The sequence below is a fragment of the Zootoca vivipara genome, chromosome 7 (assembly GCF_965207765.1).
Source record: "Zootoca vivipara chromosome 7, rZooViv2.hap1.1, whole genome shotgun sequence".
In the NCBI taxonomy this organism is placed as follows: domain Eukaryota; kingdom Metazoa; phylum Chordata; class Lepidosauria; order Squamata; family Lacertidae; genus Zootoca; species Zootoca vivipara.
Genome location: NC_142590.1, coordinates 2936449 through 2952241, shown reverse-complemented (window position 1 = coordinate 2952241; position 15793 = coordinate 2936449). Strand labels below are relative to the sequence as shown.

General features: G+C 47.2%; 1 protein-coding gene across 1 annotated transcript in view; it reads left to right on the top strand.

Annotated features, from left to right (window-relative positions):
• Positions 1-473: 473 nt before the first annotated feature.
• RGSL1 (regulator of G protein signaling like 1) overlaps positions 474-15793 on the top strand; it is a 35681-nt gene continuing 20361 nt past the window's right edge. Inside the window, exons 1-10 of the mRNA XM_060276554.2 lie at positions 474-483; positions 2257-2339; positions 3183-3257; positions 4912-5041; positions 5325-5429; positions 7545-7706; positions 8503-9497; positions 12171-12233; positions 13533-13755; positions 15131-15238. Of these exons, the coding sequence (XP_060132537.2) occupies positions 474-483; positions 2257-2339; positions 3183-3257; positions 4912-5041; positions 5325-5429; positions 7545-7706; positions 8503-9497; positions 12171-12233; positions 13533-13755; positions 15131-15238 (1954 nt within the window). The remainder of the gene's footprint in view (positions 484-2256; positions 2340-3182; positions 3258-4911; positions 5042-5324; positions 5430-7544; positions 7707-8502; positions 9498-12170; positions 12234-13532; positions 13756-15130; positions 15239-15793) is intronic.

Below are 15793 nucleotides of genomic sequence, written 5' to 3'. Positions count from 1 at the left end.
GTTTAGTCATAATCTCCTTTCTTGCAACTTAAATCCATTGGACTGAGTCCTACCCTCTGGAGTAGGAGAAGACAAGCTTGCTCCATCTTCCATGTGACAGCTCTTTAGATATTTGAAGATGGCTATCACATCTCCTCTCAGTCTCCTCTTTTCAAGGCTAGAAATACCCAGATCCCTCAACCGTTCCTCATAAGGCTTGGTTTCCAAACCCTTGATCACCTTGGTCGCTCCCCTATGCAACCAGAGGGTGGCAACAGGGGAAGTGTAGTGCTATATACCCCTAGAGGTATGTGGTGGGCGTGTGGTGGGACCGGTGTGAAACAATTTCCAATTAATGCCCAAATATCGTAACTCCACGGTCACATGTACAACATGCATGCTAGGGTAATGTGTGTTTTCGGATATGCAAAGGCCTGTTAATAATGAACTGCAGAACATTTCCTGGACTGTTCCACTTTTGGGTACGAGTGGGAATGAATGATGGTAAGTTTGAATTTCCCTACACACAGTCATGCATATCCACCCACAAAGAACAAGAGTTCTTCCTTGCCGACTTGCTGCTTTTTTTCCTATGTGCAGAGAGGTTATTTTTGGGAAGGGAGATCAGAGCAAGTTCAAACATGCAGCACCACTGCCAGGAACCTGAGGGGAAAACTTCACCCCTTGACTCTGCTGCGTCTATGAACAGCTCCAGGACATTCTAAGGAGATATTTGATAGTTAGGAGGAAATTTGTAAAACAATATAATTTTTCATGTTATGTGCAACAATGGGGAAAAAAAACATGATCAGCTAAGAGCTGCCTTGGTGGAATGTGGAACCTGCTGGAGCAAGAACTGTTCTAACGCATCATAACAGAACAGAGCTCAACAAAAACTGCCTTGAAATGCTGCAACAGTGAAAGCATCCTCAACCAGACTCATCATGAGTAGAATGAGTAAGAGTTTGTGTGCTGAGCATAATAATAATAATAATAATAATAATAATAATAATAATAATAATAATTTATTATTTATACCCCGCCCATCTGGCTGGATTTCCCCAGCCACTCTGGGCGGCTTACAAGAGAAAAATGAAATAAAACAATTAAACATTAAAAGCCTCCCCAAACAGGGCTGCCTTCAGATGTCTTCTAAAAATCTGGTAGTTGTTTTTCTCTTTGACATCTGGTGGGAGGGCGGTCCACAGGGCGGGTCCCACCACCGAGAAGGCCCTCTGCCTGGTTCCCTGCAACTTGGCTTCTCGCAACGAGGGAACCATCAGAAGGCCCTCAGCGCTGGACCTCAGTGTCCGGGCAGAACGATGGGGGTGGAGATGCTCCTTCAGGTATACTGGACCGAGGCCGTTTAGGGCTTTAAAGGTCAACACCAACACTTTGAACTGTGCTCGGAAACGTACTGGGAGCCAATGTAGATCTTTCTGTGGTCTCGGCAGCCGCTCCCAGTCTCATTTGTTCACGGTATTTTTTATCATGCCTTTCCATCAAGAAGCTCAGGGTGGTGGCCTAACTGACATTAGCCCAGCCATCCTCACGACAACCCTGGGATAGGCTGGGCTGATAGATGGCCATGCTGTGCCCAAAGGCTCTCAGGGAAGCCCTTGTAGATGTGAAACTGGGATTTCCACAGCCAAGCCCAGGACTCAAAACACTATGCTGTCAGTACTGGCTCTACTACACCAAGATCTCTTCGTAATTTTCAGTGGATGCCCTCCAGTTATGAGACTCACTTCCTATCGATTCCAAAAGAATAACCAGGAACCGTCTCTTTCCATATGAACCAATCCATACCCTGAGACTATCATCTGAGGCCCTTCTTCATTTGCCTCCTCCACAAGGGGTCAGGAAGGTGGCAACAGGAGAACAGGTCTTTTCTGTGGTGACTCCCTGCTTATTGAATTCTCTCCCCAGGAAGGCTCGCCTGGCACCTTCACTAAACAGAATATCTTTAGGCACTGGCAATAATGTTCCTCTATAACCAGGCCTTTGGCCTTTAAAATGTATTTGTGGGAGGGAGTTATTGGATGTTGTTGTTGTTGTTTTGTTGTTGTTTGTTATACCATATATGATATTCAGTCACATACTGCAAAATTCACGTGTTGCAATTGGGAGGTGTTACCCAACAAACCTGCTTCCTCAAAAGACAACCTTTTTTGCAGTAAGGATGAGTGCAAAAAATTCGGTGGATAACTTTCCTGTTTCAGACCCAAACTTCCGTTTTCTGCTTGATCACCACAATCACACTCTTCTTCTTTGCAGAACTGATTGCCAAGAAGCACTTGACAGTTCTGTTGCAAAATGAAATCTTTGCCGACTTCTTCAACACATTCCTGAATCTTCCTGTAAGTTCCCTCTAATACTCAGCATATTTGGCTATGTACATATTACATATTAGTGACTTAAAATGCAGTGAGGTTGTCACCTGCCCCGCTGCATTTCAAGTTGTGTTTGCATGTTGCTGTACAAACCAGAGAGCGGGCAGGAATGCCTTCGCCTGTTGTGCCTTACCTGCTTTGTTTTCCAATGCTTGCAACACCCCTCCCCAAGCTCCTATTCAAGGAAGAATCATAGAGTTGGAAGAGACCACAAGGGCCATCCAGTCCAACCCCCTGCCAAGCAGGAAACACCATCAAAGCATTCTTGACATATGTCTGTTAAGCCTCTGCTTAAAGACCTCCAAAGAAGGAGACTCCACCACACTCCTTGGTAGCAAATTCCACTGCCGAACAGCTCTTACTGTCAGGAGTTCTTACTTCCTAATGTTTAGGTGGAATCTTCTTTCTTGTAGTTTGAATCCATTGCTCCGTGTCCGCTTCTCTGGAGCAGCAGAAAACAACCTTTCTCCCTCCTCTATAGGACATCCTTTTATATATTTGAACATGGCTATCATATCACCCCTTAACCTTCTCTTCTCCAGGCTAAACATACCCAGCTCCCTAAGCCGTTCCTCATAAGGCATCGTTTCCAGGCCTTTGACCATTTGACAAATCCTGAGCAAGCGCCTGGAACCCCTGGAGTCTTGCATTGTTCAGAGACTGGGGTGGTTTGTAACAGTACTATCATTTTAAAAAGCAATGACTATATCCCAGTAGAAACTAGAGCTGGAGTTAAAAGTAGAGACTTCATTTACCAGGTTTTTCTGTATCTTTCTCTCCCTCTCCCTCTCTTTCTCTCTCACTCCACAGGTGTTTGGTCAGACCCCTGTTTTCATGCACAGCACTCGTCAATGGTATCTCTGGCCAGAATTACCATGCAACCTGGTAAATGTTGATATTTTCCAAAGCTGGCAGCCTTTTGCACAGGGGGACGAGTGGCATTGATGGTATTGCTGATATTACCTTGAAGTCCCAGGAATCTGACACAGAATCAAATAGACTTCTCCCGTGTGTGGTCTCCAAAATGCAACTATTGCTGTTTGGCCTGTGGTAGGGGCGATGATTGGAATCTCTCGTGCTTTTCCATTTTCCATCATCCTGCAATTTGCTGTTTGTGTGCCTGGACAACCTAATTTCTTCCAAGGCATAATACAGTATGAACGGAATTCAGACTCTCATGCATGCGAGAGCAGACGCACAACTGGCTTGCTGTGTCTATGCAGAATGACAAGCCTGACTTGCTGAAGTGGTTGCCTCTCTCTGAAGAGCGTGAGCACAACCAATTCATGAACAAGAGAGCTCTGTCTGGTACTGAGACATCAAAGAGGACCAGAAGGGACAAGACTTCTAGTGGATGGGCTATAAAGCTGATCACAATCCTATCCTTTTCGGATAGCTGCAATTCTCTGTCCCTCACCTCCCTTTTTTAAATCTATCTCACCCTCTAAACCAAGGATAGTCAACGAGGCGCCCACCAAATGTTGGTGGACCACAACTCCCATCATTCTTGACCATTGGCCAAACTGGCTGGGGCAGATGGGATTTGTAGTACAACCTTGTCTTGAGGGCAACTGTGTTGGTTACTTCTGCTTGAAACCGTTCATCTCTGTCTTTGCTGTTGAGTTTCCTTGACACTGAATTTGGGGTGGCTGTGGGGTGTTGTGATACAGCCAAGGTAGTGCCAGTCAAGTAAGCTGTCTTTTACCTCCTTGTAAAGAAAATGATAAACCACAAATTTCTTGGATGCCAGGATTTTGCAGATGTGACCCCCCCCTCTTTTATTGCTCATTAATACAATTTTCCTTTAAAGGTAAAGGGACCCCTGACCGTTGGGTCTAGTCGCAAATGACTCTGGGGTTGCGCGCTCATCTCGCATTATTGGCCAAGGTAGCCGGCGTACAGCTTCCAGGTCATGTGGCCAGCATGACAAAGCCACTTCTGACGAACCAGAGCAGCACACAGAAACGCTGTTTACCTTCCCGCTGTAGCGGTCCCTATTTATCTACTTGCACTTTGACGTTCTTTCGAACTGCTAGGTTGGCAGGAGCTGGGACCAAGCAACGGGAGCTCACCCCGTCACAGGGATTCGAACCGCCGACCTTCTGATCAGCAAGCTCTGTGGTTCAGACCATAGCGCCACCCGCGTCCCTTTAGGGATGGGTGAATCTGTCAGTTTTTGTCTCTCCCTCTATTTCTTTTTCTTTTTTCCAATCTTCAGTTCTCCACATTTCAACATCCATTCCCTTAAAAAAAACCAACCTCATAAAATGCCTAAACGTAATATAATGCATTTTTGTATGTTACTTTCACTAATATATGCATTTTTATATACATTTAGCCCAGTGTATGCATTCTTGTGCATGTTACTAGGCCGGAAAACTGCACTGCAAAATTTGCAGCACTGTGAATTCCGAAGGGTGGTTGTGTTTTGGTTCTTGCATTGTTTCAGAAAGTGCAAATTAGGGAGGTTCACCTTTAAATGTGACTTTCTTCCATACACCTGGTCTCAATTAAGCACGTAGTTTTGGGCCAAATACAGGTATCAAAGCACAAAGGCTTGATGAACTGGATGGAAAAACACCGACTGCCTTACTTCTGCAAAACCAACTTGTGCCTGCACTACCTTCTCTGTGAAGAGCTCCTGAGTTTCGTCCGGTCTCCAGAGGCAGGTAAGAGTTGACATGTTTTATCTGCCAGAAAAAACAACAATCAGGGAAAATTGAGTGATTGTCCAAACTTATATAGAACCCACACAAAAAATATCCCAAGTACTGTATCCAACAAAGAGCAGATTCCTCATCCACCTGGGAAGGTAGGAGAAGGAAAACGCTGATACTAAACCTCTGCTGCCTTGCAGGATATCTTGGGGAGAATAAAAGGCTACCCAATTTGGATGGTATCTCACCCTGCCAATACACTTTTTCAGTGTGTCGCTTTACTCTTGCTCTACAGCGGAGATGCTGAGGTGGATAAAGGCTGACCAGTGGCTTATTGAGAAGTGCCTTGCTGGCAGCAGGGGGATGTGGCGCTTCCGCGCCTTCATGCAAGGAATGGCAGGTAAGAAAACAGGAAGCACAGTACACAGAAACCACACAGCGGAAAACCAGTGGCAACCCAAGACTCTGCACCTCCTCTCTTTGATCAGAGGGGCTGATCACCTGTCCAGCTCCTTCTATGGGTATATCTACTGGAAAATTATATATATAATAAGAATACTATTGGAGAAAACTGGGTATTGAAACTTGCTTAACCTAAATCATATATCCCAGTTTTACAGTGGCCCTTTAAAGTACGCTTCACGCAGAGTATACGCAGTCAGAAGTTGACCTGGCTAAGAAAACACCACCAAGAGTGTAGGGAATTATCTCCCTTATATGAAACCCCTTACTAGCTGCACACTTGTAAAAGTATGCAGATGAAAATATAAATGGTTGGGTTTCTTTAACTGAAAAACAAACTGACTCTAAAGAGACTTTAAACTAAAGATAAATGCTTTCTCCTACATTCCAAACCTCCCACAAAATTCCCACAAAACTCCCATTAAACTACCCGAGAATTAACAGCAAACTAGCATTATAACTAAGCAACTCTCATACTAAGATTCAACTAAGGAATCTCTTAAACTGAGAACAACTGAGAGAGTGATCTACTAAGAGATGAATCAAACTGAAAGATCTAACTAAGAGATGCAGAAGGCTTTCCGGCAGAGCCTTATATACAAGAAGCAGAGCCCACGCCTGTGAGCAATTAACAGAACTCACCGGCACCTGTTTCTCTTAAACAGACAGTATTTACATTAGACCGGCTCTAAAGTAACTTGACTATTCAAAAAATCCAACAATATTGGATAAAAACCCGCCTCTGCCCACACTATCATTCTCTAAGGGTAAAGATACCACAATTTAAAAAGGCTTAACAGCAAACTCTTTAGCTGTGGTGGGAGCCTCGATTCCATTCAGTTCTGCAACTTGCATGATACAAATATATGTTTGCAATAGCAAATCAACTTCTGGCTCAGTTGTTTGTCTTGCTATCCTCCCTCATTCTGCAGGTGGGTAGCCTGCCCTATTATTTTAAAGTGCTAATGAATTGATAGCCTCCCTCCTGATATTTTAAGGAGAATTCAAGTTGAATGGTTAATGTGCACAACAAGCAGCCATTGTGTACATTCATCAGACCTCCTGGAGAATGTGCACATGTGCATAATCTCCAAGAGACCTTGGGTAATTTGTATAAATCAAATGATTTTTGTACATTATCTGGCCATTATGCATAATACCAAACAGGCTTTTGGAAATGTGCAGATTTCAGGTGAATCTTGTACATTCTCCAGCCAATGTGCATATTCTCCAGTCAGTATGTATAGTCTCAAAAAATATGCCCCCTTTTCTATCTTCCTCAGAAATGTGCAATCTGTATCCCCTGGGCTGCTTTTGGCCTAATCTTATGGAAAGGTATGAGCAGGGACGTGGTGGCGCTGTGGTCTAAACCCCTGAGCCTCTTGAGCTTGCCTATCGTAAGGTCGGCAGTTCGAATTCCCGCAACGGAGTGAGCTCCTGCCAACCTAGCAGTTTGAAAGCATGCCAGTGCAAGTAGATAAATAGGTACCACTGTGGCGGGAAGGTAAACGGTGTGCCAGAAGTGGTTTAGTCATTCTGGCCACATGACCCGGAAAGCTGTCTGTGGACAAACGCCGGCTCCCTCGGCCTGAAAGTGAGATGAGCGCTGCACCCCATAGTCAAATTTGACTGGACTTAACTGTCCAGGGGGTCCTTACCTTATTAATCTTATGTGGCCCACAACACACCTTCCCACTGATCAGCTGAACAACAGAAAGGACTAGGCCTCCAGATAAAGAAAAATTCCCCTACCCCTGTAGTCCAGCCTCCTTTTCACTGCTCTCAGCTGTTCCCTAGTCTGGTGAGCAGCACAATGTTTTCAACCTTCCATACCCCTCCTAAGCAAACCATCCCCGTATACTTTTAACCTCCCTGTGAGCTTTTGCCCTTTCAGTGGAGGAGAGCCTTTAAAGCAGAAAGCAACCATTTTTGCAATCCAAGTTTCACAACCAACCCCCCCCACAAGAATTAGCGGAAAATCCTATTCCTTCCCAGCAGGACATTACAGATATGGCCTGGAATGTGTAATCCTAACTTTACATCTAATCTATAGGGGAAGAGTTGACCAAGTTCTGGCTCGCTACGGAAAGGATACTTGGGATTGACGAGACAGATGAATCCCAGCAAGATCTCTATGAGTCCCTGATCCAGGTGTTGATGGCTACTCATTTGCAGGAGGGATCCACAGTTGTCACCCTCTGCAACACAACCATTGGTAAGAGACACACTTTCATAGGTGTTAGCTTTGGAAGAGAATGGCAGTGTTGTGATGCTGCAAGAGAACTAATTATATAATTAAAGGTTCCTGGGACCCCCCAAGTGCCCCTTTCTAAATCAGTGTCTCCCCACTGCATCTTTCCATGATTCCCCACAGAATCACCTGCCTGTGGAGGAAACTGAAGTCACCTGTTGTGCCTCTGCATGTGACTGCTTGGTTAGTTTCCTTCAAAAAAGTCAATTGAGTCTAGCACACTGCTTCCTATAAAGGCCAGTCACGTGCTTCCAGGAAGCCCACAAAGAGAGCTTGGAGGCAACATCTCTTCTTTTTCCTGCTTCTGAACCCAGAAGTTCTATTTAGCCACAACGGCTGATAGCTGTTGATGGGGCTATCTTCCATGGCTATCAGAAGGCATGGCCACAATAGTGACTCTACTCACCCTGGAACACAGGGTATAGGCTTCTAAGAGAACAGATAATTTTTACCCGTACATGCTTTTTAAAAAAATCTATTCATGCATATAATTAACGTGTAAGTCAGAGAAAAATGGTGCCTTGGCCATTGGAAGTTTGACAGCTTGTGAGACCATTGATGACATGCATAGATGCTTTAGCTGAGATATAGTGCCCTCTGTCAAACTTGCCATCTGACAGCAGACTAAACCGCAGTCATCCCAGAAGTGGACACAGGATTAAAAGGAAGCCCAGCCAGTCAGCAGAAAGACCATTTTCTTCTTTCACAACTCTATGAACTATTAACTCCTCTTTCCCCCCATGCTTGATAACATTTGCAGAATCCCTTCTGAGAATGACTCCCTACCACCCCCAACACGTCCGCTCTCGGAGGGAAATCCTGTCTGAGATGCAAAAAGTGGCCCTGTTCAAGATCGAAAGCTACTGGCTGCCAAACTTCTACATCCACTGCAAGTTGAAGATGGAGACAGAGCCAGCATGCAGCCATCTTCTTGAGCAGTATGAGGAAAGGTTGCACAGGGCAGGTTTGCCGCAGCAGGCTGTGTCTCCTCGGTCGCCCATGAGCATCCGGCAGAGCAGCAGCGAAACGAAATCCTATTGCAGCTTGGAAAGCAAGAGGAAGGTCTGGGATCATGTAACAGGCCAAATCTACTCCGAAGGAGGGAAGCACAAAGAAGACCGCAGGAAGAAGAAGTCACGCAGAAGCAGCCCGGCACACAAGAAGCACCGTCATTCTGCAAGACATTCTGCGAGATATTCCGCCAGTTCCAGTCCTTCTCAACCAGACCAGATCAGGGATTCAGCAATGGGCATTTCCGATGAATCGCCCAGCTACAAAAGCAGTCCAAGTGAATTCATGTCCTCTCCTATGGCAAAAGAGCTTGCTGACGCCATCACCTATAATAAGCTGCGCTCTTCCACGCCTGTGGTCCAGTTCCCTTCGCTGCTTGCCTTAAAAACCCTCGTCAAGTCTCCCATGTGCTTAGATTTCCTTCCTTGGGCACTCACTGCCGACAAATGTGCAGGACGCCCCTTCCGGGAGTTTTTGCTGCGCAGGGATTATGGCCTGGAGGTGCATCTCCTGGACCTGTGGCATGACCTGGAGGACTTTTTGCGCATGATGCTCTGCTCCCTTGGCGAAGGGAACATCCTTCTGCGCCATGTCATGGGCGAAAGGATTTGTGAGCTGTACCTGACCCAGAACAGCAACTGGCACCTCCCCTTGAAACTAACAACTCTCAGGAACTTGCAACATCTCCTTCCTTCTGGGCATGTTATACCCTGGGTACTAAAGGCACAGAAAGAAATCTGTAAGGTGGGGAAGCTTGTTTTCTCTCCATGAAAATTAATAGCGGGAAGCATACTTGAGATTTCACCCAGTAAAGTAGGTGTATTGTAATCAGGGTCTAGCATAGACGACATGCCCTGATGCCGACTGCACCCCCTCCCTCCCCAAAACAAAGAGGAATTCCAAATATCCATTCTTTGCGGCCCTGGCTTTCCCACTTCCTTGTGGGAAACATATATGCCCCTCCTAAGCCTGTAACCCCTCCTTTCCTGTATCCAGAGATGTGTGGCAGAGTTGCTGCTGGTTTTTCTAGCCTGCTGTAGGCAGCCAGTCACACCATGTCAGGAATGCACGCAGCACATTATTGTCAAAAGTGGACACTTGCAGCCATTTCTATGGCTTTGAATGCCCACGCACACCAACCTAGCATCTAGGCAGCTATTCCCAGGCCCAGACTCTATGGAGCAGTTGCAGCAACAGGGGACCACTCCCCTTTTACCAGTTTATGTACCTTCCCCTGATGGGCTGTGCAGTTGCAACTGGAGACAACGCCTGCATGGAAGCTTCCTCTGCTCAGCCCTCTTCAGTCCCCTTATGGTTCTGGGAGACAGTGGTGCAGGACCTAAACATTAGGAAGAACTTCCTGACATAGCTGCCAAGTTATCCCTTTTTTACAGGGATTTTCCCTTATGCTGAATAGGCTTCCTCGCGAGAAAAGCGAAAACTTGGCAGCTATGCTTCCTGACAGTAAGAGCTGTTCAACAGTGGAATTTGTTGCCAAGGAGTGTGGTGGAGTCTCCTTCTTTGGAGGTCTTTAAGCGGAGGCTTGACAGCCATCTTTCAGGGATGCTTGGCAGGGGGTTGGACTGGATGGCCCTTGTGGTCTCTTCCAACTCTATGATTGTATGATTCTAGGAGAAGGTGGAGAATCACCTGGCCCTTCATTTGCCTCACCTGCTTCCTCCTCCTCTTCTTCCAAACCATCCTGCACTCCACCTTCCAGCTCTGGAGCTCCCCCTGCCTCTGATTCTTGCTTCCTGGCTGGTACAGGTTCCCACAAATCACAGGCTCCCTCTCCCGTCAAACTCCAGCCCCCCTTCCCCTGGTGCACCCTACTGGTCCCTAACACATCATGTGGCTTAGCTGTATCTGAGAATCCTGAACTGGTGCAAACTGTTGAAGGTGTAAAAGCCTTGTGAGCTGTTGCCAGTGAACTCTGTGAGAAGGAACAGGACAGTGGAACAGGAAAACAGAGTGGAGGGAGAGGGGGGAGAAAGAAAAAGAGAGAGAGGAAGGAAGGAAGGAAGGAAGGAAGGAAGGAAGGAAGGAAGGAAGGAAGGAAGGAAGGAAGGAAGGAAGGAAGGAAGGAAGGAAGGAAGGAAGGAAGGAGGGAGGGAGAGAGAGAGAGAGAGAGAGAGAGAGAGAGAGAGAGAGAGAGAGAGAGAGAGAGAGAGAGAGAGGAGAGGAGAGGAGAGGAGAGGAGAGGAGGAAGTACAGAGAGGCCTTAGGATAGGGAAACAGGAGATAACATGGATTGGAAGCACAGAAAGAAGACGCTGTGGACAACTGAGAGATGGGGCTTTGTGAATGTTGGACTAGAAATGCAGCCGGGGTACCAAAGACAGGTGCAATCCTGTGATGGTGCAGAGGAAGAGACAGAACTTACAATCTGCAGAGCCAAGAGAACAGGCTAATTTAATAAGAGGCTGCGTAAGCACTATACCTTGAAAGCACATTCCAAAGCACATTCATTCTCTCAAAGGATTCTGGGCACTGTAGTTTAACTCTCACGGAGTTACAGTTCCCAGCAACAAACTTCAGCACCCAGGATTCTTTGAGGGAAAGAATGCGCTTTAGAGGCGAAGTGCACACACAGCCGGGGGAGGGGAGCTGTGGCCCTCCAGATGTTGTTTGACTATAACTCCCATCATCTCTGCCCACTGGTCATGCTTGCTGGGGCAGCTGGGAGTTGGAGTCCAACAACACCTGGTTCCTCAGACCTGCTGCAGTACAATGAAGTCAGCCATGCTGCCCAACCTTTTCAGTAGCAAAGCAGCACTGCTTTTTACCTAGATATCTTTCCTAGGCCCTGCTTGTGTGGCATAAGACTTGTTGAAGAAGATAAAGTTCTCTCTCTCACTGCAGAGCATAGCTGCAAAGTACCCCGTTTTTCCCGGGAAACCCCCGTTTTTACTTACCTTTTCCCAGTGGTCCCCCGTATCACTTCCTCTCCCGTTTTTCTCCATTATTTTCTCCTGCCGGCGGCCATTTTTTTCTTTCTGATTTGCCCTTCTATGGGCACAAAAAATGGCTGCCGCCGGCTTCAAAAGTCGCATCTACGCATGCCCGGAAGTTGCCGCATCTACGCAGGCCCGGTGGTGGCGGCGGCCATTTTTGGTGCCCATAGATGGGCGGAGTGACACCGGAAGTTGCGCCGACGTACTTCCTGACATGCGTAGAAGCGATTTTCGAAGCCACCGCCGGCCATTTTTGGTGCCCATAGAAGGGCAAAGCGACACCGGAAGTTACGTCGACGCAACTTCCGGTGTCACACGGCTGCCGGTCCCGGATTCTGCAGTCCGGGACTTGGAAGGTAAGCTGCAGAGTGGTTTAATTGATTTAAAGAGCTTGCAGGAAGCTCGAAAGCTGTTGAAATGGAAAGAGTACCTACATAAGACTCTGTTCTCACTTTCCATTTAGATACTCAGCTTCCTTTATGAGGATTTCCTTGAGCACGATGATAAAATGTTCCTGTATTATGTGGTAAGCTGGAACTACCAGGGCAGTGAGGGGCTCATGGGGTGTCCCTGCACTTGTCAGGGTTTGATCAAAGGGGCATGCTTCCCCCACAGTTTGGAATATGGTGGGTGTTCACCTATAAGAGAGATGTGGAGCCTGTGGCCCTCCCTCCAAGTGTTGGTGGATTCCTAGCACCCATTAGCCCACCCAGCGGATGGGATGTGAGTTGCTGTCCAACAACTTCTGGAGGGCCACAAGTTTGTGGGGGAATAAAATATGAATCTCTGTGGACCCACGTGTGTCCACAGGCTTTGCACATTCTCCTGCAGGTAGAGAGTTCCTGTAGCAGAGATTAAACTCACAAAAATTAACCAGCACTATAGTGTTAGGAATATAGGTTGTTAAACCTTTTTATCTCATTCTGTGGCACTTACAGCACTTCTCTCCCTACCCCCTTCTGCTGTGACCAGACTGTTAAGTAAGTTTAAAATGCTTTACTTACAGCTTCAAGGTCTCAGTCATGCAGAAGCAAGGATAATACTGTACAGGCAAAAAGTCTTGGGTAGAAAATAGAGCAACTAATAAACTAAAACAGAGCTAACTTAAGTATGACTGTCTTTAGATGATGCAGAGTATGAGAGAGGAGCAGGAAGACAAGGGTTCACGTCCTCCTTTTCTGGAGGAAAGTCTAGGAACTACACGCTGTGGCACTAACTAGCCCTATGCTTGCTAGCTGTATCAATCTCCAGCAAAGTTTCCTATTTCTAATCTATAACATGGGAGCTGGTTCTCACTGGTCGAATGACCCTGGATTCTGTGCTGCATCTCCTGACAGACACTGCCCAGTCTTGCCCCCTGGGGCGGTCACTTCGGTGCTGCTAATGCAGTGGCTTGACTTCACCCCCATAGGTACACTCAATTGTCTCTTGAGACAGATGGATGTCAACAACACCCCTTTAACAGGCTTCCCCTAAAGAATCCTGGGAACTGTTGTTTGTTAAGAGGTGCTGAGGGGCCCCCTCACTGAGCTACAGTTCCCAGCACACATAATAAATTGCAGTTCCCAGAAGTTGGTGGGGTGGGGAGCCATGGCTGTTAAAGTGGTTATGTTTTAAATGTATGGCGTGGGTGTGACCTTTGCCTGCAGTTCAGCAACTTTCCCAAAGCACAAACAAAGTTAAAGGAGGAAATGTGGAGGTTGGAAAGGCATAGTCCCACCACTATGGATCTGTAATCAAATGCTCGTTGGCCTTTAATCCTGCTCTCAATACTTTCAGTTTTCACCTGCATGATGCACCTTGTCCATCTGTCTGTCACTTGCAGAGTGGCAAGGAAAAGAAACCTGCTGCTGAAGAGCCTTACGAGAAGGATGAGAATCGCCGCTTGGCCAGGAGAATCACAGAGGCCTTGCACCTGTGCCAGACCTTAGCTGGCATGAGAGACTTTGAGCTGCTCATGGGGGAACACTGGCAGATGATGGGCACTCAGGACCTGGGCCTGGGGGGCTCGATCTTCATGGAGGCGGAGCCTGTGGTACGCAAGACAGGTGAGAAGAAGACCTGCCCTGCAAGGTGTTTTATTTCCTCTGGCTGAGGGCAATGTTTAAGTTGCTGCAGGGGCATATCTGTGCTGCATTCTCACGGGGATTTAAGGCTGAGCAGAAATGGTCCCCCCACCCAAATCCCCCCTGCTCTTTTATAGGGCGGTGCAAATCAGGAAGGCATTGGGCTAAATATTTAGGAGGAGGGGGTGGAGGTGAAATTCCCACAGCCAGTTTTCTTCAAGTGATTCTCTTCTGAAACGTTTTTGCTTCCCAGAGGTTAAAATTCTGTTGGCAGCTCATACTGGCAGATGAAGGAAGCAATGGACTCAAAAGAAGGCATAGAGCTGCCTACTGCCCCACTGTGAGCAGTGTGGGATTCCAGGCGCTTACCCAGAGTTTGTGTTTCCTTTTAGAAATGAAGCACAGAGGAGACGATGGTGTCTTTATTATATTTGGTTTATTTACACATGCATACAACCTGAGCGTACGATGGAGAGCCCGCAGCATTACCGCCCCAAAGGAACCTTGTTTTCCCCAGACATTACAGCAGACACCAAACATTGCTCTCTCGTTCTCTCTCCAGCTTGCTGCTTTACTTCTGGGTCACAGCAGCTCTCTGCCTTCGATTCCATTTAATCCCCCATCACCTCACCAGGAAGCTAGCTTGGCTAGTCCAGGAATTAGAGGACCATAGCTGCCAAGTTATCTCTTTTTTAAAGGGATTTTCCCTTATGCTGAATAGGCTTCCTCGCGGGAAAAGGGAAAACTTGGCAGCTATGTAGAGGACTTGATTTGCTTTTAACACTTGCTGGATCCAGGGATTAGAGGGGGTCGGCATACATCTTTGTGTGCAAGATGCAGAGAAGAGCCTCTGGCAATGTGCAAGGCCAGGGTGCAGATAGGCTTGCATGGGGGGGGGGCTCAGTTCCTATGGAAAACGATAAGGTTGCTATGACTAACTTTTCACTTAGGCTGCAGTGCTGACGCCATTTACCTGGGTGCACGCCCCATTGAATTCAGTGGAACTTATTTCCGAGTAGCAATGGTTAGGACTGTGCTGTTAGTCTCCTAGTCCAGGCTGCAGGAAGTCCAAGGAGAGCAAAGTGCTCCTATTTCATAGGTGGGATGTAGGGAGCATTTGCATTTAACTGAAATGACATAAAACCTTGGACCTGTCTCAGTTTAACAAAACCCTTGGCAATGTGACACCACATAGAATTGCACATCATGTGCTCCATGGTGCTCTGTCACACCCGGAGCCCCTGATTCACATGTGTGTGGCGCTGCCAGTACATAAACCCTCTCCCTGCATGATAGCTTGTCCTGGCTGTAGGGGACCCAAAAGTGCTAGCGATCTTCTTCTCCTCCCTGGAGACAGATTACAGCAGCATGACGTTTGAGGAGCTGGCCCGACTAAACCCCAAGATGGCTGTGGAACTTCTAAGCAATAACTTCAAGGCATTCTGCAAAAGTTGCCCATCAAGTGGTGAGTCCCTGGGGTAATTGGTACCAGGGTAGGATTTGTCCCGCTTGAGTAGTAGAGGAGAGACCAGTGGTGGCTGGTGGCTGGTGGGACTAGCGGGGGCGGCAGGAAGTGGAGCCAGAGCCAATGACAGGCAGAGAGCCATTTGATCTTGCCTCCTCACCGAGGGCAACACTGGGACGAAGGAAAGGAAGCAAACAGGCAAACCAAGCGTCAGGAGGAACAGTTGAGGGAGTTGGGTACGTTTAGAGGAGATGTGATAGCCATCTTCAAATGTCTCAAGGGCCGCCACATGGAAGATGGAGCACGATTGTTTTCCCCTACTCTGGAGGGAAGGACCTGAACCAAAGTTACAAGGAAGGAGATTCCAACTAAACATCAGGAAAAGCTTTCTGACAGTAAGAGCTGTTCGACAGTGGAACAGACTCCCCAAAAGGTGGTGGACTCTCCTTCACGGGAGGCTTTTAAGCAGAGCTCAGATGGCCATCTGTCATGGATGCTGTTGCTGAGATTCCAGCATTGCAGGGGGTTGCACTAGAGGACCCTCGGGGTCCCTTC